Raw genomic sequence first — 26,586 nt, forward strand, 5'->3', positions numbered from 1 at the left:
TTCATTCGTCCGTCCTTAGCAATACGAGAATCATGGTAGCGAGCTACCAACGTTGAGGGCTCACGATAGACGACGACCAGGCACTGATTTCCCACACCCAGGACTTTGCCTCTCGAGGGTGGACAGTGATGTGGGACTGTCTTTGATCATTTTCCTCTTTTATTCATTCTCGCGGATTCGCACCATGGGGAGACAACCCCCGCGACGATGACGTTGAGCAAAGTTGGATCGAGAACAATATCATTTGGAAAACAGATGAGAATAGAATTCTGTTCTCTCATGTGTATATTGGCTTGGGCGAGGCCGATCTCAAGGGCTAGAGATCTATCTAGGGTTTTTATGTAGAGAATTTACCACGTACGGACCACGGCTATTATCAATACTGAGGCACCGAGTAATAAGAAGAGTCCAGCTTGCCGATCAGATCGAATTCAATAGCAATTCGCTAAACTTGCTGCTTTAGACAGCCGAAACTTTGCGATCTACGGCTGTGTCAGCATTGATATGAGTTTCTGTCACTGGTTCCACAGTGACCGCTCCAGACTTCACTTCTTCCACGTGAACCGGGTGCTCGACTTCGTAGTTTGTCGGACGGACGGAATAAAGGACGAGAATACACAGCGGAAACGACACGACCATGAGCAGCCACGAAATGAGAGCCTCGCCCAGGTAGGCAGTCTGTCACATGATTGCGTCAATATGCTATTCCTGGTCGTGATCCGTGTTCGTTTGCTTCTCGCTATGAGGATGCTCACCTTGACAGCATCCATACCAAAGGACACAACAGCGCCAGCGGACTGGATGCCCTTGTAGTAGCCAGCCATTCTTGCGAGCTTGAACGAGTCGTTGGTCAAAGAGGACATGGTATAGTATGCAAGGCCTTGGAAGGTTGCATCCACGATGTAGTCTGTGGTTGTCAGCGATTGCTCTACCGGGGACAATACAAGGCCATTAGGACTCACAGCTCCACAGAAGAACGATAGGACCGGCCGCCTGTTTGTCCGTCCAGTCCCAGGGAATCTTGAGGCCAGCAACTTCAACGCTCTCGCGTGTGAATTGTGTCTGGAAGTAAACACCGCCGCCATAGACGGCACAAGTGAGCAGGAACACAACGGCACAGCCAACTAGAGCACGGTTGCGACGACCGAATGGCAAGACGTCGGTGATGGTGCCGATGATTATGGAGCCGATCATAGAGCCCAGGCCAGTGAGGAGAGAGACCAGGGCACGCGTGCGGCCATTGAACAGGGCGGCTGTAATGGCCCCTTGGTAGGCATAGAAGTAGTTGGAAGCGAAGAACATGGGGAACAGCGCAACCATGCGCCAATCTTTGAACATTTGGATAAATTGGTGCAACTCCTCCTTGGGGGTCAGGGAGGCTTCGAGTTCCACGAGGGTGCCATCGCCGCGGACAACGGCCTCGGGGGAGAGGACAAGCCAGCTGGAGACGATTGAAGTGAGCATGATAATCATGAAAGCAATGTAGACGCCGTTGGAGACGGAGGGCAGCGTGCTGTTGAACTGGATACCAAGAGCGATGGCAGCACCAATGAAGGTGCCCATCTGGAAGATGACCCAGAAGGCTGTGAATGATCGGCCCTTGTCTTTCTCCATCGGGTACGACATCATGACGGAGCCTTGAGCCGCCCAGAACAAGGAGGCACTGAAGCCAAGAATGCCACCGGCAAGAATAAGAAACCAGCGGGTCCCGTTGAGTTGGAAGCACCAGAGCGAGCCGAGATACAAGGAGTAGCCGGTGGTGCCGAGAGACATGGTCAGTCGAGGTCCCAAAATGTTCTAAAATCAAGTCTAATATTAGTAAGTTGGCAGTATCACCAGGAACTCGGTTGTGAGAGACAATGATTCGAAAAGAGACGCACATTGATACTGCCAGCGACGAAACCGCCGAGGAAAAAGCAGCCATACAAGACGCTGTTGGCAATGTCGCTCAACTGGACGTCTTGCGTGCCACCAGCGCCCAGACCGCCGATGGCGCTATACATTCCGACGGAGCAGAATGCAACAAAGCCGACGATGATGACTTGAGTCCATGGCGAGTTATCTGGAGGAGAATTGTAAGCCGATTATTCATCGAGAGAAAGTCTATGGTAAGTCGAGGCCTACATCGAAACCTGCCCATTTGGAGCGAAGCAAGGCTTTTCCCGGGCATCGCGTCTGTTCTTTAGAGACAAAGCCGGTACCGTAGAGACCGATAGATGGAGAAGGCTTAATAAATCACGTAAATGGGGGCCAGAAGAACTCGTTTGTTTCTCGTAGCTGGAAACTGAAGACCTTAAAGATTGGTATGTTCCAAGTGGCGCGATGTAGAGGGCGGTGATGTTTTATCAGCCTCCATATCCGACCCAGCCCCTGTAGATGGTTCAGCTTGACCTAGGCAAACGACAAGAAAGAGATGATGCTACGGGCGACTCCTCCGGTCTGGCTCCGGTGGACCTGGTCGCCACTGCGGAGAAGCGGGGAAGACCAATAGCCGCGCGCGGATTAGGTTGATCTGCAGGGTCTGGCCTGGGATCTGCAACCCTCTATGGGCTGGTCGGCAAGAGGGCGACAAGAGCCGAACGCCAAGGTTGCATTGGACGAAGAACTGCTGGTCAATCCAGTCGGAGACACCAATCTGTTATTGGCAAGATCGACTATCTAAGGTCTCGTAAATGCATTGATAACGTAGGCCAGCCTTGATCTGGTTAGGAGTAGGTTGGTTTGCTACGCTCTGGCAACGTTGCTCATATGATGTAGTTGAAACATCCTTGGTGGTGACCGAATGAGTCCGAATGCAGGGGAGGACTTGATGTGGCTGGGATCACAACAATGTTGCGGAAACCTACCACCATTGTGCATCTGTTTATAAGCCACAAATATCTTCATACAACTAGCAGGTAACACTGAGACCAACGCCCTCCCCGCCCTTTCCCCTGCTAAGAAAGGTTGCAATCTCGGTTAACATCTATTCTACGCCATGGCGAACCATTCGGATGTGAGCACGGCAGACCAGACTATCGTCCGTCTGCCCTCACCTCAGAAACTGGAGTTTTCGGCCTCGCCGCCTCGGATTCTTATTATTGGTGCTGGTAATCGCGGCGTAACCTACGCCAGGGCCATTAAGAACACGAGCAATGGCGTTGTCGCCGGTGTGGTCGAGCCCATCACCTTGAAAAGGCAACACATCGGGCGTACCTACATCTGGGGAAAACGAGAGCCTCTCGAGGGCGAAGAGTTCGAAGACTATCGCCAGTACGTCTCCTGGGAGCTTAAGAGAAGAAAGCGCGCCGCCGCTGGGGAGGAGGTACCGGAAGGAGTGGATGCGGCGTTCATATGCGTGCAGGACAGCATGCATCGGGAGGTTGTCGAAGCATTAGCTCCCCTGAATCTCCATATCATGTGTGAGAAGCCGCTTGCTCCCACTCTCGAAGACTGCGTCGGAATTTACAAATCAATATTGCCGAACCGCGATGTGCAGCCCACACGCCTTTTTGCCGTTGGACAAGTCCTCCGCTACACTCCACACAACATGCTCTTACGGGAGCTCTTGCGGGAGGACAAGGTCATTGGAGAGATCATGGCTGTGCATCATGTTGAACCGGTAGGTTGGAATCACTTTGTGCATAGCTTTGTCAGGTATGCCTTTACCATTATCATCGGTCTGGTGAGAGTGAGCTACATGAGTGAATCTCTACTAACAAATTTGGACTAGGGGAAACTGGAGGAAAGAGTCGGTATCATCGCCGTCCTTGCTCGCGAAATGCTGCCACGATATCGACCTTCTCTACTGGCTCATCGCAGCACCGGCGCCTGGGTCCAATATACCAGCACACGTACCGAAAGACATCAGCTCATCCGGGTCCCTCCAATACTTCCGACGTAACCGTAAGCCCGCCGAGGCTGGTGCAGCGACAAACTGCCTTTCCTGTGCATTTGAGCCCAAGTGTCAATTCTCGGCCAAGAGAATCTACACGGCGTCTTACTTGGCGGGCCCGAATCAGGAGGGTTGGAAACGGGTGGTGTGTCCGGAAATCGAAGAATGCGTTACCGCTGGCCGTCCTGAAGCAGCCCAGCAGGCGCTTCTAGAAAGATTGTGCCAGGACTACGGCGACGAGACACCGGTTCACGAAGTTGGTCAGCGCCAGTGGTATGGGCGCTGTGTATATGAGACCGACAACGATGTGTGTGACAACCAGACTGTTACACTTGCCTGGGAGGACGAGCCTGTGGCAGACGGCGAGGCCAGTCTAGAGTCACTTGCGGATCGCAGCAGCAAGACGGCAACGCTGCAAATGGTTGCCTTCAGCAAGAAAATCTGCAGAAGATCGACCAGTATTTACGGAACGCATGGAGAAATCCAGACCGATGGTGCGTGTATCATTGTGCAAGATTTCAGTACAGGCCAGAAGAAATCCCACTACCCCCACGTTGCACAGGACGACAGTCACGAAGATGGCGATGAAGGTTTGACACGAGCATTCCTTCTCGCCATCGACCGGATCAAGAACCACGGTGTTTCGGTTACAGACGCCCAGAGAGAAAACATTGGTTGCTCACTCTCAGACATCATCATGGGCCACGCGCTGGTTTTCGCCGCGGAAAAAGCAAGAAAAAGTAAAACGGTAGTAGACTTCCCTGACTGGTTGAGGAAGGAGATGTTCCAAGGGTTTTAGATTCCGATGTTCGTCACCTCGATAATACAATTGATTCAATATTGCTGCCGAGATATTGCTAGTGATGGAGAACACCGCCACAAAAAATATAGATGCTTCTACTTCACTTGCTTTTTTCCACGGCCTCATCGTAACCCAAGCACTTGAGAGGTGACGCCGTTGCACCCAGCATGCTATCTGTGGTTAAGAAAACGGGAGATGACCTTCTCTTCTGGCCAGCACAGTACAGTCGCCATAATACCCTCTCATCCGGGACCCAAGACCGTGATGGCAACCGGCCAGGTGACGCCGTGACGCCCCGAAGAGGCAACTCCTTGACCTGTATGTTTCAGGTCCTTTACATAGAGGCATGTTCCATAGCAAACACTGTGAGCTGAACATCACCGCCGGCAGGGTTCGGGCTAAGGGGGTCTTGAGGTTAGGCAGAACCCGCCCGTCTGCAATTGGAATATCGCTAATTGGGCAAGGAACCGAGTAGTTTCCACAAACCGCCGAGACGCGCCTCGCTAGTCACCAGATAGGTAACCTCCAAGTTGATCACCGTGTCTTTCATGTTTAGTGATGGTGGACCCTAGTTGCAAACGAGTGACGTTACCGTAGGCCGATGGCAGTTGTAGCTGCCTGTTATCTTAAGCTTGTTTTCGTCCGTATTTAACGAGGCCGCTACTGGCTGCATTCACCTAGGGGAGTTGGCCCTCCTAGCAGGTGGAGCTGAGCTCGGTTGACCTCTATAGATCTTTTGCGTACTACGTAGGGTGCTGGTGTCCAGCTGCTTCTGAAACGGACCATTCCTAATGATTCATCATGCTACCGTTACCAGGCTTATCAGTCTCACTACGGTTACTATCTGATTTTGGTCCTCTCCACAAGTCATTGCAAGCCAACTTTCAGCTCGAAGGCTCTCCAGTATTTTCCCTAGGTAGAATTCTGCATTGTTAACCCCGGCCTGAATGTGGCTTGGCAAACAAGTCGTATTGCCCTGAAAAGATGTTGTGCTCTGTGAAATGTAACATTGTGAATGTTTCCATATACCTTTTCAGTTTGAAAGAAGAGATGTCCAGGATAAATATCCTGAATAAGACTGTGGGGTCTAGCTTACTAGGTTACATCTTGAAGTCACTACATTCTTAGAGCCAGTGGCAATACTCAATGCGTTCTTGTTAGGCTTTGAATATTTCTTTGGGGATTTAATCTTGGCTGGACTTTTGGTATTCTAGAACCGCTGAATAGCTTTACAAGCAAGCCGCTTCCGAACATCCACAAGAGGAAGATAAGCGATTAGATGATGGATGGGAAATTGTAGGATTTTGTACTCACTATTTACTGAAGTTCCTATGTGTAACACTGCAAATACAACCTGATGGCGACCGGTGTGATGGCTCGAGGTGATTTCGCGTCATAAAAAACTCATGCGGCAGGTTTGATTGAATCACGCCAAACTTTCTGAAATGTGCTGAACATCCTGACGAATAGCTCGCTTCAGCGCATTACTCGAGTGGTCTATGCCCGAGAGCAAGCAAGCTACATTCCACCCGTCTATGATAACTTGCGCCCAATGCCTGTCTTGATGAGTCGGAAGTACAGGCCTACTGGGTTTAAGAAGATTCAATACCAAGAGATAGTGGTCTAAATATGGGAATAGAAGTAAAATGAAAGCAGTCATTGCCAAGCTATTTTTCTTCGATGGGTGCTACTCGTCACGAGCCGGGTATTGTGTGCTGTCTAACCAACGTGGGAGACAATCTAGGCACGAACATGTCCCAAAGGGTTAAATCTGGTGCTGTATAGTATGCTATCGCCTATGAAGCAAAGCTTTTATATACCAGAAGAGGCGGGAAACCTATTCATGGAATTAACTTGATGACAAGAGCAAGAGTCAAGAGGATTGTCTCGCATTGACTAACAGCGATTCATAATCAAATTTCCACAAAGGGCACCAAGGAAGACTAGATATGCTAGGTCAGTCTCAGGGGTCTGCCACAGTGGACTGTAGTAAGCCGTGCTTGTCTCAATGGAGGAGAGCTGTCGGCTGAGACTGTGAAACCACAGCAATAGGACTGACTTCTTACCGCTTCTTGGGCGGACGAGAATGCTACCCTGCCGCCCCAACAGTTGTTGTCAAGGAGATTGTGATGTTTGTGGCTTTTTATCGGCATGCGTCTCAAGAACCTATTTCCTCTTTGGAGTAGTGTGGAGTGGTGGTATGCAAGGAAATAAGCTCACGGCAGGAGATCTCTGTGGGGATTGGCCGCTCTGCATGGGCGTGCATTCCAAGTAAATAAGGCTGGAGGCCAGACCGCTTTTAGACCGGAAGCCCTGCTGCTAGCGTCATAAGGGTCTGTCCCGCTTCCAAATTGGTAACAGTGAAGATTGCACGCTGTCGGTTCATTCGACTTGATGTCAAGTCTGTTTTGTGGTCCTGTGATTGATGTCTGAAGGAAGTACGGAATGCTCGGCAACCCTAACAAGACAAGTTCAAGCCACACTCGTCAATAAGGCATGGTGAATCACTGCAATTGGACAATTCGCTTCCGGCTGTCATCCTGCGAGCAGTGGTTGATGCCGAGGTGCCCTTGTCCTACGGCTGGCGAGTAGGTAGGCGGATGTAAACAAACAAAGACGTACACAAGTGTATATAAATCTGAAGGATGACGGCGACGATGGCCTCGGGTGGCGAACCCAGGAGGAACAGGAACCCCACGCCGGCATAAACCGCCAGTCATTCTTTAGTCAAACTTCATCATGACGCTCCTTAGTTCACATTCGTTTATCACCACGTTCGTTTCAGCCCTATTGTTGGGCCAGTCACTCGCCTTTCCGGCATGGAACACCACGGTAATACTACCGCAACCGCAGCCTACGGTGGTTATCAAGACCATCTGCAATGATGGCAAGCTCGCTGCCGCAAACCCTCGGGCTGCCTTCTTCCGCAAGCTCGTACACGAGTCCGACTACAGCAACTATACCAAGGTTCCCTCCCCCCAGGGCACCAACATGAAGGTCGGCATCGTCGGTGCCGGTGCCGCCGGTCTTTACGCTGCCATGCTGCTCGACTCTCTCAACATCGACTATGATATCCATGAGGCCTCTGACCGCATCGGCGGAAGAATCTTTACCTATCGCTTTGACCAAGCGGCTTGGGATCAGTCAACTCCCAAGGATCCCGCTTATTACGACTACTACGTAAGTCACATGTCTTATCTCAGCATCCTTCAACAACAAATGCCTGACAGGATTCGCAGGACGTCGGAGCCATGCGCTTCCCCCCTATGCCGTACATGGACCGCGTGATCGGCGACGAACCGTGGGCTCTCATTCCTTACATCAACGCTCGCGTCTCTGAGCGCGACAAGGTCGTCAAGAAGCACTACATCTTCAAGACGAACAACACCTTCCGCCTGTTCAACGGCATCACGTGCCCGCTCCAGGACCCCAACTCGGCCTCCCCCAGCAGGTACAACGTTCCCATCTTCAACACCACCTTCGACTCCATGTCGGCCTCGCAGGTCTGGGCCGCGCAGGTCCAGACGCTGACGGCCGCGCTGTCGGCCGACTTTGACAGCGGGTTCAACCTGCTCATGCAGTACGACTCGATGTCGGTGCGCGAGTTCCTGCTGCGCCAGGGCTTCGCCAACAGCGAGATCGACTGGCTCGAGACCATGAACGACGCGACGGGTCACTACGACATGTACTCCATGTCCCAGGCCGTGCTCGAACAGTGGATCTTTGACAGCGCCGACATCAACAACTGGTCCCTCATCAACGGCGGCATGGACATGCTGACCAAGGGCATGAACCTCGTCGTCAAGAACAAGCCCGTGCTCAACAACCGCGTCAACGCCATCAAGCGCGGCTCCGGCTGCAACCTCAAGGTCGTCGTCAACGGCACCCAGGAGTACGAGTACGCGCACGTCATCTCCACCGTCCCGCTCGGCGCCCTGCAGGTCATCGACACCAAGGAGCTGGGCCTGAGCTACTACCAGAACACGGCCATCCGCACCCTCAACTACGACCCCTCCACCAAGATCGGCTTCAAGTTCAAGACCCGCTGGTGGGAGAACCTCCCGACGGGCCCCTTCAAGGGCGGCCAGTCCTTCACCGACATGCCCATCCGGCGCTGCGTCTACCCGTCCTACGGCCTCGACGTCGAGGGCGCGCCCGGCACCATGATCGCCAGCTACGTCTGGGGCCAGGACGCGAGCCGCCTGGGCTCGTACCTAAACCCGCACAACCCGACGACGCAGTGGCCCGAGCAGCCCGAGAGCGCCGACACGCTCGTCGAGCTGACGCTGCGCGACCTCGCGCAGCTCAACGGCGTGACCTACGAGTTCGTCAAGGAGCAGTTCGTCGGGTGGCACGCCTACGACTGGTACGGCTCGGCCTACTCCAACGGCGCCTTCGCCATCTTCGGCCCCGGCGAGTTCAGCAGCGTCATGCCCTGGCTCATGACCCCGGCCGCCGAGGGCCACATGCACTTCGCCGGCGAGGCGCTGAGCTCCGGCCACGCGTGGATCATCGGCGCCGTCAACAGCGCCTGGAGGACCGTGTACGAGATCCTGTGCACCGAGGGCATGGAGGACAAGAAGAAGCAGTTCATCGAGCAGTGGGGCGTCATTGACGAGGTGGACATGGGCTGGTACGACTGGTCGCCTGAGGGGTGGCCGACGTACAAGTAGAGTGGTCGTCACTTTGACGCTTCTGTATATGCTTTACCTATAGCAATATTGTTACATCAGTATTATCTACCAACATTTGCTTATGACCTAAGCTCTGTCTAAGCTCTGTCTTGTCTCAAGGTAATCTTTTCGCTGTTAAGACAGGGAGGCATGTGGAGAAGGTGCCCGCGTCGCTTGCGGACGAAGGCTGTGTAGAGGCCACCGGCAGCATAGACGGCGACCACGCTGATAATGACTGGCCAGCGGAACTGGTCTGGGCGAGAGAAGATGATGGTCGAGGCATAGGACAGAAGCTCGAAGAGATTCTGGAAAGATGCTTCGACAGTCGAGAACGTGCCCCTGAACTGTGCTTCCACCTCCTAGTTGCAGTGTTAGTCCCTGATACTTCTGTGAGACCTTGAACGCTTCCCAGCAACTTACATCCTGGATGATGTTCTGCGCACAAAGGTCGTAGCCCCATAGCCCGACACGGCTCAAGGCCACCCCAACGGCGAGCCCAGTGGCGGGCGCAAGGCCGTAGGTGCCTAACGTATGGTCGCCAGCGAAGAAGAAGGCAAGAGCTCCCCCAAGCCAGGCTGCTTGCCACGATATGCTCCAAATGCCGCCGCGAATGGTCCCGATCTTCTTCATGAGATATGGTGCGACCCATGTGGCACTGAGCTCGAGGATTGTGCTGACTGTCCGGGCAATTCCCACGTGTAATGACGTGTAGCCGACAGAGATGAGATATGTGATCATCTGGCCCGAGAAAGACAGCACAGTGAAGTAAAGCAGAGCGAGAGCGAAGGAAGGCAGGAAGGCAGGGTGGCGGAAGTAGAAGGGAAGGGATGAAATGGGCAGGATACGGTATGTCCAGGACTTCAAGACAGAGCTGATTCCAGAGGGTGGTCTATCAGTTGTTGCTTGGTCTTGCCGATCCACAAGATCGCCTCTGAGGCTCAGTGCTGGCACTCTTTTGAAGACCTGCTTGCACGTCAGCCTTGAAGTTTCGACGAATGAATTTGGGCGCACGAACCTGTCCAATGCTGACCATCTCTACAAAGACTGACAAGAGATTCATAGCAAGCGTGGTCCATATGGCGATTGACGTGGACGAAATCATGACTGTCGAGATGAAGAGAGGGCCGATCAATTTGCAAAAGAGGTCGATGCGGCGGATGCGGGCATTCAAAACTGCGTGCTGTCAGCGAAGGACTGCGCAACAACTAACGAGGCGGTACATACCCCGACGAGCTGTCTCGTCACCCTCGGTAATCACAACAACCTTCCAACTCCGTCATTAGTACACCTCTCTCGGATACTTGTGTCACGAGAAGACTCACCCAGTCCCTCTCTACGGCCACAAGATTCATCAACGAGCAAAGCTTCTCCACGCAAGCCAGGACCACCGACAGCGCGAATAGCCCATTCATCGCTCGGCTCTGCACCCTCTTCTCCTCCATGGCCCAGAACAGCGCACAGCTTCCAGCTACGGCTAGTCGCTGCCCAATGATCGAGGCGCGGACAACGGCAAGGCGGTGCGCATGGTCAATGAGCGAGCCCACGGACTGCGCAAGGAGGATGGCGGCGGCATTGCGCACGAGGGCGTAGACAGATAGTGGCAGCAGGGTGTGCGGGTAGATGGAGGCGAGGAACAGGACGGCGGCGAACTCGAACAGGCGCGAGTTCCAGGTGGACAGGAAGTGCGAGACGTAGAGGCGGATCTCGACGGCGCGGGGCACGGTGTCGTGGAAGTTGAGGGGGTGCTCGGACTCTGGGTTCAATATCATGGATGGCTCAGCCTCGTAGCGTACTAGATCGCCGTCACTTGTCAGAACCGGGGGCGATGCGCTCCGTGAAACATGATGATGAGTCGGCCCAGGCCGGTGGACATCGAGCTGGTCTTGGCACTCTGTAGCTCCGGTTCCGGGTCCGGAGGTGCCGGATTGAGATTCGCTCGCCATTCTTTCGACCTGCTGGAGGAGGCTGTTTTGCGATTACATTGGCACGGAATATTGCGCCTATCGAGCGTATTGGGAATTATGGGAAATCAAGACAGGTTCTTCAATTGCTGGTTAGAGTGAGGTTCAATCTTTCGCTCATCGAGCCGATTCCGTCGTTCCGCAGTGTTCCCACATAAAAGCGAGCGAGGTCGGCGGGTCCAGATGAAGTACCTCGTATGTACCCGCTCGTTTGATCAACACCCTCATCTTTTCGCCCAATAAGTTCAGCATATTCGTATTCTCAAGCAGAGTGGGATATACTCTGAAGCTCTTGTGAATGATAGCTCATGTATGATGAGAGTTATCAGAGGTTCGTTGGGGCCGCAATTCTCTACGATGGTGCAGCCATTAGAGAGTCCTTTAAAATTGTCATCAGATGTGAACCTTGATGGCCACACCAACAGCAGCATGTAATCGCCAAGTTCGAGTGTTACGACCTGATTTACCAGGTTTATGTGTACATCCAGTGCTAATTACGCGCAGCAAAGTACTACGTTGGTAGAGGTTGACTTGCAAAAATGAAAAGGAAGAGAATAAAAGCAAGTAAAAATAAAATGCCTTTTACTCGAACCGCAATTCCCATACATCACCCAATCGAGAATTATCCTCCGCAAGTCCACCATGCACAATGACTCTATCATTCTCTCCAACTATGCTTGCAACATCAGCATCGAACCACCCGCGAGGCGCAGGAGACTCTCCCGCGAACTCGACCTTGGTCCAAGCCTTCCCGTCAATGTCAAAGGCCCAGACATCAGCGAGCATCTTTCCCGCACCGGCATGTCCGAGAGAGCTGGGATCATGCTCGCCGAACAAGGTGACGAGGTAATTCTTACGCTGAATCTTGACAACCATCAGAGCCGACACGCTGCGCGGTTCCGGCCCTTCGACACCATCCGGCTTGAAGACGATAGTGCTCCAGGCCTGCGATGCTGTGTCGTAGACATCGACGGCACCTCCCTGCTCCGTAGACCCATCGAAGCCATTCATGCGGTACACCTTGTCGTCAGCCCAGGCGATGGATGCACCGCCGCGAGCAGGGGCGGGAGCAGCAGGCAGCTCCGTCCAAACACGAGACTCGAGGTCGAACGACCATAGATCTGCGAGTCTGCCCTTCTCGGGGCAGCCGGCGTGAACATAGATCGTATCAAGCGAGTCGGACGTCAGGCAGTGGTAGCTGCGTCCTGCGGGACACGACGCGCTGCTATCTGCCGGCTTGAGGCACTCCCATGACTGGCTTTGGCGATCAAAGCGCCAGAGAGCACCGCACTCCTCCACAGGGGCCATCGCCACGCCGCCACGCCCGGAGAAGATGTAGAGGCCGTCTCGCGCAACTGCGCTGGGCGAGCCTACCCTCGGCGAGGGCGCGTCGGAAGCCGTAGCGAGTGTTGATGTGGCTTTTGATGCTAACATGCGAAACGGATTAGCAAAGCCCAAAGCTGGGAGATTATGGCATTAATACAGTCGCTACTTTGGAGCTCTACCACATCGACCTGATTGTCGATGGGCTGGCGGGGCTGCAATTCGCCGCCGAAAATGTAGGCCCGTGTGCCAAAGACTGACAGAGCTTGCGAGGACCGTTGCAGACGCGGGGTCGAGGCGATGAGCCTCCAGGTGCCGGTGAGTCGGGCCATTGTTCAGGGTCGCAGTGGTCTGTAACCGCTTTCCTATCAAATGATAATGGCGAGGGAGATGCGCGAGATCTTGTCTGGTTTTCAAATCGACTTGTCCCATGCTAGGAAACTGAACTTGAGCTTCTCTCAATACATGGTTGGTACCTGCCAGGACTCACGAGGGTCTCCACAGTGCCGGCATTCCACAGATCCGGGTCACACCACTTGGACGTACACTCGGAAGCACGGAGTCCGCTGACTAAGACAACCTTCTTCCACTTCAGGCTCTCAACATCAATGTCACAGGGCTTCTTCACTCACTGCAAAAGGTGATCGACTAGAAGAAATTCCCAGATATGAACCATGACTTTGTCCCGTGATTACTTCTTCCATCACTTCCTAATAACCAATGGTACTATGAGCCCCCTGTAATAAGTTGACTCCTCCGTAAGAGCAAAGCCTCTGCCCGTGCAAACTGTTACAAATTAACGTGTATTCCCATCACAGAAGGCGCCACCAGCTGCGACCACGTAGCCCATTGAGTCTCGGCTGGGTTGCCGTCTCCTCATCCTTTGCCGTTTCAACAACAGTGGTAGTTTGGATGGTGAAACCACCTGGATCTGAAGTCCTGTCACCAGGGGCACTAGTGTGCAAGATGCGGAACGTGTTATTGGTCCAGGCAGTGGTGCTATTCATGTAGCAGTTTGTGCAAGAGCGGGTGCTGTTGGACGGCGGCACTGGAGTCACTGGGCATGACGTGACGAACAGCTTCTGGGTGGCGGTTATGGTGTAGTTGACCGTATCGGTAACCCACTCTGTCGCCCAGAGCGTTGGAGCAGGAGCAGAAGGGCACGACAGCTTTGCCTCCCCGCACCCGTCGCTCTGGAGCCTGATGGGAAAGCATTTGGTCTGCCCAAAGTTTGGGGAGACGTAGATGTTGTACTCCGTGTCAGTGGCTGGGCAGGCGAAGAAAGTCGGAGAGCCCTTGTACACTAGCGTCTTGTCATTGCCGATGAAAAAGTTGGTATCTGGCGCTTTCCCCCGATCACATTGGAATTGAGAGGTCGGTGACTCTGAGAATACGATCAGACACTGTTTTTGGGTACTGCGAAGTTTTATACTCACCAGTCACGATACATCCGTGACCTCGCGAGTCCGTGATGCCTCCCTGTTTGTTGATACAGAAAGTGGTCGTGTTACACGTTCCGTTCAAGCGTATCTGTCCGTCTTCCAGCGAACCAGCGGGAAGGCTGAATGAGCCAGCTGAAGATATGATGAAGCTGCAGCAATCGGCGGGCCCGTCTGCCCGGGCACTGCGTACAAGACCGACCACAGCCGGATCAAGGAAACCTAGTATTCGGTGCATAATGTGATAGAGATAGCAAGAGAATGATGTGCGAAGAAGCAACGGGGAAAGGCAGCTGGGTTCATGCTAGACAGACCTGCCTATGCCTTGTATTATCTAGGACAATCACTGAACTCTATAGCTGTTGGCATAGCGAGACGATAGCCAGTCACCGTCGGATCGGAAGTTTCCTGTGATTCTGAGGTGCTGTTCTTTAAGTTTCGTAATAAGTTCAAGATCTCATATCAATGATATGCATGGATTTGCTAGGTCCATCCCTGTGACCAACAGGTGAAGTCGAATCTGAGTGCGCTACTAAAACCTTCACATTATGTCTTCTATGACGCGACATGAGATTGAACAGTTCTCTGAAGTTATTCGAACCTTGTGTGCTGTCTCCATCTAGGGAGGCTATGCTCATTAAGCTTGGAGCTGACATCGGACTAGTAGAACAATACCTCTCAATCATAATGCTAATCTACAAGATCTGGATGGATAATGGATGTCAAGGTGAACCCCGCCGTCAAAGGTGCAATTCCAATTGGATGAACCAGTAACAAGATAAAGTTCGTAACGGCGCAATCACTTATAACTTCATACTTCTGTACTAATGCAGGGTTGGGAGGAGCGAGCTCGAGGTGTGAATCGTACACCCCTTGAGCTATCCGCATGCATGTGATAACGAGAGGTGTCATGATCACTGGATGAGTAGGTAATATGTTGGCGGATTACATATTTTCCTTTGCTCTTAGCAAGCGTGCCGCCAATCTCAACTTCCGCCAAGCAAGGCAGAGCTACCGCTACATCAAGATGGAATCAATCCATTCAGTTCACTGTTCTGGCGAAAAAGGAGCCGCTATCATGGCGAGCAATACCAGTTCGCAGCACGAAGAAATCCTTGAGGCTATTCTCGCAACACTTCATCGCCTTGAACAGCGCATGGAAACCCAAGGCGATCGTCAAGAACTCCAAGAGGAGGTTGATGTGAGCCATTGCAATGAACAAAACCGTCTTTTTCTCCTCACTGGCAAAACTAAGCATAGCAACTTCCTCGGCTCATATCCCGGGATGGCCCTGGCAGAAGCGAATCATCAAGAAGACCGGCGGCGGTCAATGTCATGCTACTCTGATGTTTCGTTGGGACGGCGATCGCAAGCATATTCGGAACTAATCGTTCCTCCTGTGCCCCCAATGAGTCCCCTGAGACTGCAGCGCATGTTTTCAGTCCGAGAGATGCCGACGCAGTCAGATTCAATCCTCGAGTTCAGGGCCATACGCTACGATGACACAGTCACGATCGACACCGACACCACGAGAGACTTCGCGTTCGAGGGCTGGCCTTCATCCAGCACCGCCCCAACTTCAGTCATATCGACGGCGATGGCCACCCGCCAAATATCCGCGAAGACAACTCCAAGCTATCACCAGGTCCGCCGAGCTGGATCATCTATCCGTCGATCACTCTCGAATAGGTGCGATGTTGGGTTGGAGAGATTCAAAGCGCGATCTGGCCCAATGAAGCAGGATGTTGTGCTCGCGAATAAGCAATTGGCGCAATCTTGGAGGATCTCTGTTCACGAGAAGGGCAAACATCTGCAGAAAATATTGTCGCGGGTGGGTCGAGCCATGGTGGAACAGCAATTCAAAAGTCTTGCATTGGCAGCTTGAGCAGAATGAAGCGTCCCAAAACACCACCCACGATGCCTATTAGTCTCAAGAATCCCTTTAGTTACTGGATACACTGTGCAATCTTGTACAAGTAAGATTCGATGTGGGTCAGTTTTGCTCAGGTGATTGTCTCGCATATCTTCACTCGCGGGGACTTGACTATCAGCGAGCCTTGCCTTCATCAAGAAATCTAGATATAATCCTGCGCTACATCTATATCTCCCACGTACGACCATAGGTGGTAGAGAACTCGGGATCCCGTCCGCTCTCCCATAAATAAGCTGCCAACCGCCGGAGTAGTAGTTGGGTCGGTGACGACCAGCGAATGCCTGGTGTTGTACGTTTTATTTTTGCCATTGATCCGTGTCGTATCTGCTTCCGCAATATGTATCCATTCTTTTTGGAGGAGACCCTCCTGTCCATTGATGCTCTGAACCAGTGTACCTTGCATACCAGAGAGCCGGCTAATGCACGGGAACTTTTTTTCTAAACTTTAATCTGAGCATGTCAAATCCGGTCCCTATATGAATCAAATGGTGAAAGAACCTAATCATTCCAACAGAGCGAACTGCATTAGCCGCAAGGACGCAGAACTTGGCGTCATGGAGCGGTGGTAACCCTGTCAGATGATCAACTGTAGAGATGGATTAGGGTTGACGTATTGCATAACGCGTTTATTGCAAGACTAAATGCACTTGATCGACTGAATCATGAATGACATTGTATTAGCGGAACCATAGATGAGAGAACCCTGGTTTTAGACACGGTGCGAGACTTGCCGGGTCAGATTTTAACGGCCTTTAGGGACACGCCCTCAGCCCAGCCCTTAACAACCTTCTTAGATGATCTATAATGCCTTGGACTGGATCTCCGATTAGATTTCTCGGCCCTTGAAGTGGGAGGGAACGAATTCTCTTTTGATATCTGGCTTCACTTGTCGGAACTTCCCTAGATGGCAAGAGGCGTACTGTGGCGAGAGGGCTGCTGGAGCCAGCTCTAGCAGTTAACAGAACTACTGAGTGTTGAGCTTATCAGTCGATCAGCTATATCCCAGGTGCCTTGATACAAAATGAAAAGACCATCTCGTGGCAGGTAACCTCGAAGAGGATGTCTACGTGGTCAATATTGAGCGAGGAATTGAGCCTGCCTCAGGAGGCGAAGCAACATTACAATGTGGCTCAAACTGTATCTTCTGCTGCTTGTGGCAACTTCAATTAGAAGTACTCACGCAGTATTCTCCCGCTCGTCAGATAAATGTCCATCTGGTCAGTACTGGTGTCAAGACCGCTGCGGGTCAGATCAGTTGGGTGAGACATGCTGTCCTACGCCTGACGGAAACCATACCCTTTGCGGCCCTGGTAAGTAAAGTACCCCTTGGCCTGAAGAGTGATGATAAATTGAGATAATATAGGAACTATCTGCTGTCAATATGGGTGCTGTCCATCTGGTACCGTCTGCAATCCTGCCGGCGGCTGTGATGTCCCAGATCAGGGGCATGGTGGGAGCTCCATCAACCCGACATGTCCCACATGTCTCGAGAACTGCCCTTCACCCCCGGTCGTAACCATGACAACTACTCTAACGCAGGTTTATTCTTGGATGGCTTCGATTCACTTGAACGCGTCTACGGTATTGACTATTTGCTCTGGCATCACTTTCGGACTTCCCACAACCCCTGCTGGCGCCATTCCAGGCACATTAATTCCTCCAGGTGTTATTCCGCCATCTTCAATCCTGACATTACCACCTCCACAAGGGATCAGCGTTCCGCCTCTTATCACTACCCTTCCAGTGTCAAACGGCCAGAGCGTTGTCTTCACTCTGCCCAGCCTCACCGCACCAACGACCATCACAACTGCAGGCTCCACGTTCACGATCAGTCCTCCGGGATTCCCCGGAGGTTCCACGGGTCTTGATGCGAGCCAAAGCCAGCCTACTCCCTCCATCACCACGCTGCCCAACGGGGGTGTTCTTACCTTGCCACTTGTCACGGCGCCAACAACGCTGATAACGAGCGGAGCAACTTTCACACTTTTGCCACCAGACCAAGGAACTACCCTGCCCCCTCCTGGCCAAACACCCCCATTCATCACAACACTGCCGAACGGAGATGTTATAACTTTGCCAACAGGCACGGCGCCTACAACTATCACAACTGATGGCGCAGTAATCACACTTCTTCCGCCGCCAGTGGGAGGCATCACGACACAGCCCGGGCAGCCTGGCGCGACAAGTGGACCCGGCCAACCAGCGCCGTCTGTGACAACTCTACCGGATGGAGAAATCTTCACAACCCCCAGCGTCACCGCGCCGACCATAATCACGACTGGTGGCGCGACTATCACGGTCTTACCCACATCTAGTGCCAGCAGGCCTCCACCATCTGTCACGACCCTCCCTGACGGTGCCGTATTCACATGGCCAAGTGTCACAGCGCCCACCGCAATAGCAACAGACGGAACCACATTTACAGCACTGCCACTCCCATCAGGAAACACGCCACAGTCAAGTGTGATAACTCTTTCTGATGGGGGGAATTTCACAATTCCAAGCGTTACCGCACCCACCACGATTACCACCGGCGGCCAAACGATCACGCTGCTCCCAACTCCGTCAGCCTCCCCAGTTATCACGACTCTGCCCAGTGGTCAAGTGACGACGTTGCCTCCAAACTCAGTGCCTACGCCAAGTATTACCGTATTGCCTGATAGTTCAACTTTTACGTTTCCTTGCGTCACTAGTTCAACTTCAATAGTCACGGCTGGCGTGACGATCACGCTGGTCCCGGGCGGCTTTCCATGTGTAGCACCACCTTCACAGCCCACGGAGAGCACTACGCGTCTACCAGACGGCTCAGTATTCACATATCCCTGCGTACCTACCCCGTTGACGACCTTGACTGGAGGTGCATCGTTTACCATTTTCCCAGGCTGGCCATGCGTGGGTGTGCCGATCACCACATCGTCGACAACCACGCCGACGACCACGCCGCCTGGTACCGTCCTCATAACCTACGCTACTTGGCCATCGTTGAGTTCGATTGTTCCCGTGACCACAACGATTGAGTCCGAATCTGAGGAGACAGGCGGTCACACTGAGTCTTCGTGCAGACTCTGGTTCTTCTTTGTCAGTGCAGGCCTCTTTTGTGACGCCCAGAATTCTGCTAACAGCATGTAGACCTGCATCTCCTGGGGCAATATTCACATCGGCGGGTGGGAGTGGTTTGTGCTACCCGGAGTCTATCCACCATGCCGCGACCCTGGATCTTGTCCGCCGATCAAGTTGCCTGACGACCTTCAATTGTCTATCAGCCTTGGACCTTGGCCGACGCTCACGTAAGTTCTTCTCACTCCCTCAGCCCTCAGGCTATATATCTTTCTTTAAGCATAATGATAATTTCCAGCAGTATCGGAAATGATCACCGCCTCACGTTTGATCAGAAACCGACCGACTGTACGACTAGGATAGGCACGATAGGGCTTACGACCACTTCGTACGCAGTGACGACAAACCCCACGACTACCCAGACCACGTCTTCAACGGTATTGTCCACAAGTATCACATACGCTGCGTGCGGCGCCACTTCCACTGGCGATGCCACGACCAAAGCCTCCACGGCGGGATGCACAGTAGCGCCTACCGGAGTCGCTCGAAGGGCTGCATCCTCTGCTGGTGCAAGTCCTCTCGAGGCGCGCGGGCTGGGGCCGAACGACTTCGACTTCACGTGCGAACGGCAATCGACCAAGAAAGCGGTCATCTATATCGCTCAAAACAGCCGTGCGGACACACAGGTCATCAAGGATATGCTAGAACGCCGGAGGCACCAGAACGGGCGCGGCTACTTCGAGGTCCGGTCCTCGCAGATGCAGATGACGTTCTTTTACTACGCGTAGGATATGGATGCAGCCGCGACCCAGGTCTTCAAAGACCAGCCGCAGGTAAGCCCCCACGTTCCCTTTACCCACCTTCCCCCTTGCCCCCATAATTTCATGGATGTTTGCTGAGTGCTGGCCGGACAGGTTGCGTCAGTGGTTCTGTATGACAATGGGTCTCGTTCATCCAACAAGATAAGATCTCTCAAAGACGACAACCTCGCCCGCGCGGAGCTTTCTACTCGAAATGTCAGGGGCAGGGCTGTGGTGAAGACGGATAGCATCATCGCCTGGGAACGATCACAGGTTTCCTGTCCTCCAGGCGACAATGAGGACTGGGGTTTGTATCCAGGCCCCTACCAAGAGAACATATTTGGTGGACCAGGGCACGAGTACTATGCCTACTGGGACGACACCGGCGGAAGAGGATCGATGATCTACTTTCTCGATGACGACATCCGGGCAACACACAGCGTATGTCCACAGTCTTTGATCTCTTCTGACAGCGACAGAGTGTATTTGTGCTAAATCTCTCCTTTAGCAATTTTCGAACAATCCGAGGAGGCAGCCAGACATCATAGCAGAGGGTCATCATCCCAACTTTGATGGCAGCGGTAACGCTGCGCACGGAACGGCCCAAGTCGGCGCTGCCATCGGAAAGGACGTGGGATTCGCGCCGAATGCCGGCTGGAAGTTTGTTGCACTCGGGGACCAAGGTCAGTATCAGCACTTCTCCGGCTGCTTTCCCCTGATTTCGACTCTGGTTGTGAAACATATCTCTTTCCTGCTTGTGTCTGACTCTAGCGGTGCTACAGGGGACCAATTTATTGATGTCCTTGCACGCATTCGAGACGACTTGTCTACAAACCCCGGGGAAGGTGTTGTTTCGATTACCATCGGATACGATATCCATACCTATGATGATCCGAATACCGATGAGGCTAAAGGTGAGAAAACAGCCAGGTTTCCGACTATGCTACAACTATCCACTAAGACAAGAAACAGACTATCGAGCTTGGCTGCTAGCTATGGGTGAGTAAACATTCCCTTACATAAGTCATTGGGAACATTCTAAGCCATCAACTCTCGCAGAGGATTTACTTCGCTCCCTGATGGATGACAAAAAGCTGGTCATTGTCGTTGCCGCAGGAAAGGGCAGAACCCAAAACCCGCAGCTTGCCGATAGAATCGACCACTGGCCGGCCAAGTTCAAGGTAGATGGGACCTTGAAGGAAATAATTCTCGTTGGGGCTTCTGACAAGAATGGCCGTCGCCTACTTGACTCGCCCGCAAACGTGGCGATTGACACCTTCGCCCCCGGCGGGTCCAGGTAAGTTAGAATGCATGGTTATGAGTTTCATTGGCTCCTGACATTGTTCTAGTCAAGTTCCAGGAAACGTTAGCGATGCAGACATGATGCCATACAGCGGCACGTCCCTCGGTGAGCCACATGTGCTGTCCGATAAATGCCTCTGCATACTGACTCGGCTTGAACATGCTTCAGCTGCTCCTCGTGTAGCAGCACTGGCAGCGTACTTTAAAGTCTTGCCAACCAGATGGGCTGCGAATCCGACACTCGCACAGAATCCCCTGTTTGAGCCAAGCAACGTGAAAAGACTCATCACGCGTCTACATAGACAGTTTGTCGACATGACCCAGGATGGCGCAACAACAGCCACGTATCAAGGTGAAATTCCCGAGCTCGTGAATGTTGTGTGGAACGGTCAAGACCAAGAGACGGATTGTCTGTTGGATCCAGGAGGAAGGCCCGGACAGCGACATAAGCGACAAGGCCAGAACAGCGGCGGGTCCTGTCCCCTCCTGCCCGCACAACTCACGGATCTCCCTCTTGAAGGGACTCTCGTTAACCTCCCGCCATTTGCTCCGGACCCGACAAAAGCAACTACGGCACCGCCCCTCCCTAATCTGCCAACATTGTCGAGTAGATCTCTGGACTGCTCATCCACTACCACAACGGTGGAATGCAACGGCCCTCCAGACCAGCAGGCGTGTGTCACAAAGCCGGTCTGCTACACCCCGCCGCCTCCCACGACGACGACGACTCCTGAGCCAGCGCCTACAAGTGCTCCGTGGGCACCACCGGTTCCCACAAAAGGGTTCTGGCTTGGGACAGTGTATTACGCCGGAGTCGACCACATCATCGCCGTGCCTGATGACGCCTCGAGCTGCAAGTACTTCCAGACCAAGGACAACCCCATTGGATTCCAAGTCATTCAGCAGGGGTCTCAGGATCAGCCTGCGGCAGACCTGTCGCCGCGCGGCGGCTTTTCCCTCACGAGCCTCATCATCCCGACCCCTCCAACCAAGAAGCAGCCTTACCACAGTCTGTGTGGCAACGACCGCCTTAAGCTTTGGTTTAGAGCAGCTTTCGCAGACCCTGACGTCTATGGTAGGCTGATAGAACTATCCCCGGATATCGCAGCATGGCTTGGCTAACACTTTTGATTTGCAGAGTTCGTCGCCCAGCCGGTCTGGCCGCCTCCACCGCTGGGCCCGCTGGGATACTGTACGCAAGTGAAGGATCCTAGCACATGCAACGCGGCAACCAAGGGAAGTTTGCCGGTCAAGCTTTTGTGGCACTGCGAGAGGACGGACGATCCTGGATGGTGTAGTACGGCACCACCTCCTAACTGAAGAGACATAATGACTTGAGCAGGAGGGTAAGCTCAATTGCAAGATGGATATCCCAACGATATCATTAATACAAGCCATGCATTACTCTAGCAGAGCCGTGATCAAGACTTGTCCGCAGCAGGAGGCGCCCAGATCTTGCTGTCTCCCATCCACTCCCAGATGACTTCGTTGGCTTGTGCCGAGTTGCTGGTGGCAAACCCCTTGCCCGGCGACAGGTCCGGTCCGGGGTCGTTGAAGGCGCCAACATGCCGCGTGTTCCCAGCCCCGACCTCCAGAATAGTTCCGCCTTTGTGCTCCTCGCTTTCCGCGCAGCTCAGCATCGCCTCTGCAACTTCTTGAGGCGTAACCCAGGCGTCCTCCTCCTTCAGGTAGATCATCTTCTCCGGGTGTTCCGTCCACAACGGCGTGCGCACGACTCCCGGTGCAACAGCATTGACACGCACACCGGCCGACTCGAGAGAAGCCAAGCATCTGACGAAGCCGGAGATGGCAAACTTGGACGCGCCGTACAGGGGTGCTCTAAAGACCGGAAGCTGCGCAGCAATGGAAGAGACGTGGACAACCCGCTTTGGGTTCTCCGGGGACGCTTTTAGCAATGCCTGTGACGTTGACGCGGGCGGGTGCAGCCAGTAAGATAGCGCCAGTTGCGTCGTCCGGATGGGATGGGTGAGGTTGATGTCGAGCAGTGCATAGTGGCTCGCGTCGAGCTCGTCTTTGCTCTCAGCCGACCCGGGCGGATGCCAGAAGTTAGACCAGTTGGGTTCGTAGACGCCAGCGCCGGGGCAGACGAGGTCGAAGCTGCCGAACTCGCGTACCGTGACCTCAAACATGTTGCGCAGTGCGGACCACGACGTCACGTCTGTCTGCACGAACACAGCTCGCGGGGCTTTGTCCTTGGACCTATACTGTGAGACCAGCTGCTCTGCTTCGGGACGGAGGGTGAGGTCTGCAAAGACGACATTGCAGCCCTTGGTGAGGAGAAGCTCGGCAAAGCACAAGTTTATGCCTGAAATGACACATGCACGCGTTAGCTGAAAGTCAGGAATACCCTATTCTTGAGACTTCGCTGTGGGAAACGCACCAGAGCCCGCTCCGGTGATAATGGCAGTCTTTCCAGAAACGGTGAAGTTGGCCATGTTGTGTCAGAGTGGTCCGGGAGCCAGCATGAAATGTCATTTACATGATGATCAGGTGCTAAAGGCAACTCAAGAATAATTATATGCACCTGCTATGACGGACAACCCCGCATCTGTCCTCCCTCCCGCTGTCTAGTCCGTCAGGTGCGGATGGAGTTTTAGTGTACAAGCTGAAAGTCCATTGTGGGCTGGTTAGGTGGCACGACATCAAATGGCCATCGATCGTACTGCTGTTTGAAAGAGCGTGAACATGATGACTCCCTGTAACTCAGCGATATCGGAAACCGGGTGACTTCTTCATCAGCAAGATTGCTAGATATGGTGAAAATCGCCCGCGCTTGCTCAGCTCTTCACTGGCGGGTTGCCTTTTACAGAAAGCCGAACACTCTACGAGATGCGGGGACAAGCGGACTCGGCAGTTTAGACGCGGTGTCCAAGCTGCCCCCGCAATATTATTGGGCCAAGGAAGAGTGTGAAGCAGTCTTCGGGGTTCCCTGAAAGGCACTGCGTATGTCGCTGCACCTCTTTAACCAACTCCCAAAGCTGTGGAGACGCCGGGCGAGGGTGAGCAATGGCACATCGTGGCTGGCCCCGGAGGCTGAGACGGCACGGCTATTGATAGCATCGGTTAGAAACACGGAGCTCTTGAAACAAATCTAAGAGACACATCCTGAGCGTCGAGTTTATTCCGTTGTGATGGCTTTAAGAGATTAGGAGACCAGAGTGCGGCAAGGGAATGTGTCGATATACTGAGGTGTAAGACTGCGATTTGGCTGTCCGATATAATAGTTTCCAAACTCATCCAACATTGTTCATGTTCTCGTTCTATTCAAAGTTCTGGCGCGAGTAGTTCCGTCAAAGGCTTGTCGCGTTCTACAACAAGACCGTCGTCTGACACTGACAGAATAGGTCGTGTTGAGAGTGCTCTACTCTGTTCTGAGATACGGCTGGTACCCTCGCAGAACCGGCCAGTCAGGTATTAGGACTTCGAGAACAGGCAGAGTATCATCGCTTGAACTGCGGAGGGTGCTCAGTAATATATCCTCAGAAGCTGTTCGTGCCGGATACTGTTGTGTAACGCGTGGTGGATTGATCCGGTCACCCAGACAGCTCGCCATCTTCCTCCCTCCTCGTGCGGCTACGAGCTCTGACACGTGACGAATTATATCAATGGTTGATAATCTGGCGTTCTGACTTCACCCAAGTATTACCTCAGTCAACACGCTCTCGTATGGCGACTTGTTCTCTGTTTGTGGCAACACCACGCAGCATACAGACAGCGCAGAATTTTGATACACGGCCAGACCACTTCAATGGCAGTTGAGTCTGGACCTGCCAGTACCTGCATCGTCGTTTATGAGGCTCTCGGTAAACATATGGCCATCTTACCGATCTCAACCTTATCAACTTGGTCTCTTTCTCCAGACCGGGTGGAGAAGGCATGAGGGGCGCTGCAGGCTAAGACCAAGCTCGGCTCATGTCCGCCCGGTAGAGCGGAGCAAGCCCGCGAGACGATGCGGGGTTTGACTAAGTCGAAGCACTTAGCATGCTTAGCATCTGGCTTGGTGCTGGAGATCCGGGTCGAAACTCCGCGTCAAATATTCCGGTTCGCAGGTCGGGGAAAACACCCCCGAGGCCGTCAATGCGATGCTCCACACAGGCGATCCAGATAAACTCCCGACGTCATTCTTGGATACCAATGCCCTCCTCTCGCATGGGAATTTGCTTTTCTGGATTCTTGCTACGGTCCCATAATCCTACGCAACGTCGTCTCTGAACCGCCCATTCTTCGCCCGGGATTCATCTTGAACAGTAGCCACAATGCCGACACACGTGGAGGGCATCGCCTCGGCCGACATCCACAAGAAGATCCAACTGCTCATCCGCGAGCTGGTGACCCCGAGACCGACGGCAGATGAGTGGCTGGTAGTGCTGGCCGATGGCAGCAAGATCGACCCCAAGGGCTGGAACGACTGGGAGTGGACGCACGGCGTGGGCCTCTACGGCATCTGGAAGTACTACGAGCTCACGGGCGAGGCCGAGTGGCTGAAGATCATCGAGGACTGGTTCCGCGCGCGCTTCGAGGAGGGCCACAAGGGCAAGAACATCAACACCATGGCCGTCTTCCTGACGCTCGCCTACGTCTACGAGCAGACGCGCAACCCGGTCTACAAGCCCTGGCTCGAGAGCTGGGCCGAGTGGACGATGCACGACCTGCCGCGCACAAAGTACGGCGGCCTGCAGCACATGACGTACCTCTCGGACAACGACCAGGAGCTGTGGGACGACACGCTCGTCATGACCGTCCTGCCCCTCACCAAGATCGGCCTCGTCCTGAACCGGCCCGAGTACGTCGCCGAGGCCAAGAGGCAGTTCCTGCTCCACATCCAGTACCTGTTCGACACCAAGACGGGCCTCTTCTTCCACGGCTGGTGCTTCAACGGCAACCACAACTTTGCCAAAGCGCTCTGGGGCCGTGGCAACAGCTGGGTGACGCTGGCGATCCCCGAGTTCCTCGAGCTGCTCCAGCTGGACCGTGATGACCCCCTCCAGGCGCACCTCATCCATACGCTCAGCGCGCAGTGCGAGGCCCTTGTCGGGATGCAGCAGCCCGACGGCCTGTGGCGGACCCTGCTCGACATCCCCGAGAGCGAAGGCTCGTACCCCGAGTCCAGCGCGACGGCGGGCTTTGCCTACGGCATTCTCAAGGCTCAGCGGCTGCGGTATCTTGAGTCCGGGAAGATGTACTCCGAGGTCGGCGTCAAGGCGGTTAAGGGCGTTCTAGCGAATATTAGCCCCGAGGGCGAGCTGCTCAACACCTCTTATGGCACGGCGATGGGCCACGATTTGCAGCACTACAAGGACATCCCGATAACGGCTATGCCTTATGGTCAGGCGATGGCTATGATGGCGTTGGTGGAGTTCTTGCGAGCTTATATTTGAAGGCGGGTCACTGGTATTGCAAC

At 53.6% G+C, this 26,586-nt stretch overlaps 9 protein-coding genes across 9 annotated transcripts; 5 read left to right on the plus strand and 4 right to left on the minus strand.

Moving 5' to 3' along the window:
* Nucleotides 1-459: 459 nt before the first annotated feature.
* E0L32_006300 (uncharacterized protein) lies at nucleotides 460-2,003 on the minus strand (the record flags this gene model as incomplete). The annotated part of the gene is made up of 4 exons (XM_031140918.1): nucleotides 460-678; nucleotides 756-907; nucleotides 963-1,797; nucleotides 1,881-2,003. 4 exons carry the CDS (start codon nucleotides 2,001-2,003, stop codon nucleotides 460-462), a joined length of 1,329 nt encoding a protein of 442 aa, XP_030995038.1.
* Nucleotides 2,004-2,977: 974 nt separating this feature from the next.
* On the plus strand, nucleotides 2,978-4,673 carry E0L32_006301 (uncharacterized protein; the record flags this gene model as incomplete). Its single annotated transcript, XM_031140919.1, has 2 exons — nucleotides 2,978-3,636; nucleotides 3,713-4,673. 2 exons carry the CDS (start codon nucleotides 2,978-2,980, stop codon nucleotides 4,671-4,673), a joined length of 1,620 nt encoding a protein of 539 aa, XP_030995039.1.
* A 2,742-nt stretch (nucleotides 4,674-7,415) lies between these two features.
* Nucleotides 7,416-9,349, plus strand: E0L32_006302 (uncharacterized protein; the record flags this gene model as incomplete). Its single annotated transcript, XM_031140920.1, has 2 exons — nucleotides 7,416-7,856; nucleotides 7,916-9,349. The coding sequence occupies 2 exons, from the start codon at nucleotides 7,416-7,418 to the stop codon at nucleotides 9,347-9,349; spliced, it is 1,875 nt and encodes a 624-aa protein (XP_030995040.1).
* Nucleotides 9,350-9,447: 98 nt separating this feature from the next.
* On the minus strand, nucleotides 9,448-12,965 carry E0L32_006303 (uncharacterized protein; the record flags this gene model as incomplete). The annotated part of the gene is made up of 7 exons (XM_031140921.1): nucleotides 9,448-9,708; nucleotides 9,770-10,312; nucleotides 10,365-10,522; nucleotides 10,574-10,613; nucleotides 10,672-11,304; nucleotides 11,917-12,737; nucleotides 12,794-12,965. 7 exons carry the CDS (start codon nucleotides 12,963-12,965, stop codon nucleotides 9,448-9,450), a joined length of 2,628 nt encoding a protein of 875 aa, XP_030995041.1.
* A 480-nt stretch (nucleotides 12,966-13,445) lies between these two features.
* Nucleotides 13,446-14,310, minus strand: E0L32_006304 (uncharacterized protein; the record flags this gene model as incomplete). The annotated part of the gene is made up of 2 exons (XM_031140922.1): nucleotides 13,446-14,017; nucleotides 14,070-14,310. 2 exons carry the CDS (start codon nucleotides 14,308-14,310, stop codon nucleotides 13,446-13,448), a joined length of 813 nt encoding a protein of 270 aa, XP_030995042.1.
* Nucleotides 14,311-15,150: 840 nt separating this feature from the next.
* On the plus strand, nucleotides 15,151-15,957 carry E0L32_006305 (uncharacterized protein; the record flags this gene model as incomplete). Its single annotated transcript, XM_031140923.1, has 1 exon — nucleotides 15,151-15,957. The coding sequence occupies one exon, from the start codon at nucleotides 15,151-15,153 to the stop codon at nucleotides 15,955-15,957; it is 807 nt and encodes a 268-aa protein (XP_030995043.1).
* A 1,566-nt stretch (nucleotides 15,958-17,523) lies between these two features.
* Nucleotides 17,524-22,484, plus strand: E0L32_006306 (uncharacterized protein; the record flags this gene model as incomplete). The annotated part of the gene is made up of 11 exons (XM_031140925.1): nucleotides 17,524-19,083; nucleotides 19,135-19,292; nucleotides 19,361-19,410; nucleotides 19,459-19,805; nucleotides 19,851-19,895; nucleotides 19,977-20,303; nucleotides 20,371-20,776; nucleotides 20,835-20,861; nucleotides 20,922-21,159; nucleotides 21,212-22,239; nucleotides 22,303-22,484. The coding sequence occupies 11 exons, from the start codon at nucleotides 17,524-17,526 to the stop codon at nucleotides 22,482-22,484; spliced, it is 4,368 nt and encodes a 1,455-aa protein (XP_030995044.1).
* Nucleotides 22,485-22,585: 101 nt separating this feature from the next.
* Nucleotides 22,586-23,620, minus strand: E0L32_006307 (uncharacterized protein; the record flags this gene model as incomplete). Its single annotated transcript, XM_031140926.1, has 2 exons — nucleotides 22,586-23,490; nucleotides 23,566-23,620. The coding sequence occupies 2 exons, from the start codon at nucleotides 23,618-23,620 to the stop codon at nucleotides 22,586-22,588; spliced, it is 960 nt and encodes a 319-aa protein (XP_030995045.1).
* A 1,821-nt stretch (nucleotides 23,621-25,441) lies between these two features.
* On the plus strand, nucleotides 25,442-26,563 carry E0L32_006308 (uncharacterized protein; the record flags this gene model as incomplete). Its single annotated transcript, XM_031140927.1, has 1 exon — nucleotides 25,442-26,563. The coding sequence occupies one exon, from the start codon at nucleotides 25,442-25,444 to the stop codon at nucleotides 26,561-26,563; it is 1,122 nt and encodes a 373-aa protein (XP_030995046.1).
* Between the last annotated feature and the right edge of the window lie 23 nt (nucleotides 26,564-26,586).

Source organism: Thyridium curvatum (genome assembly GCF_004353045.1).
Source record: "Thyridium curvatum strain D216 chromosome Unknown NODE_35_length_383278_cov_80.659980, whole genome shotgun sequence".
In the NCBI taxonomy this organism is placed as follows: Eukaryota; Fungi; Ascomycota; class Sordariomycetes; order Thyridiales; family Thyridiaceae; genus Thyridium; species Thyridium curvatum.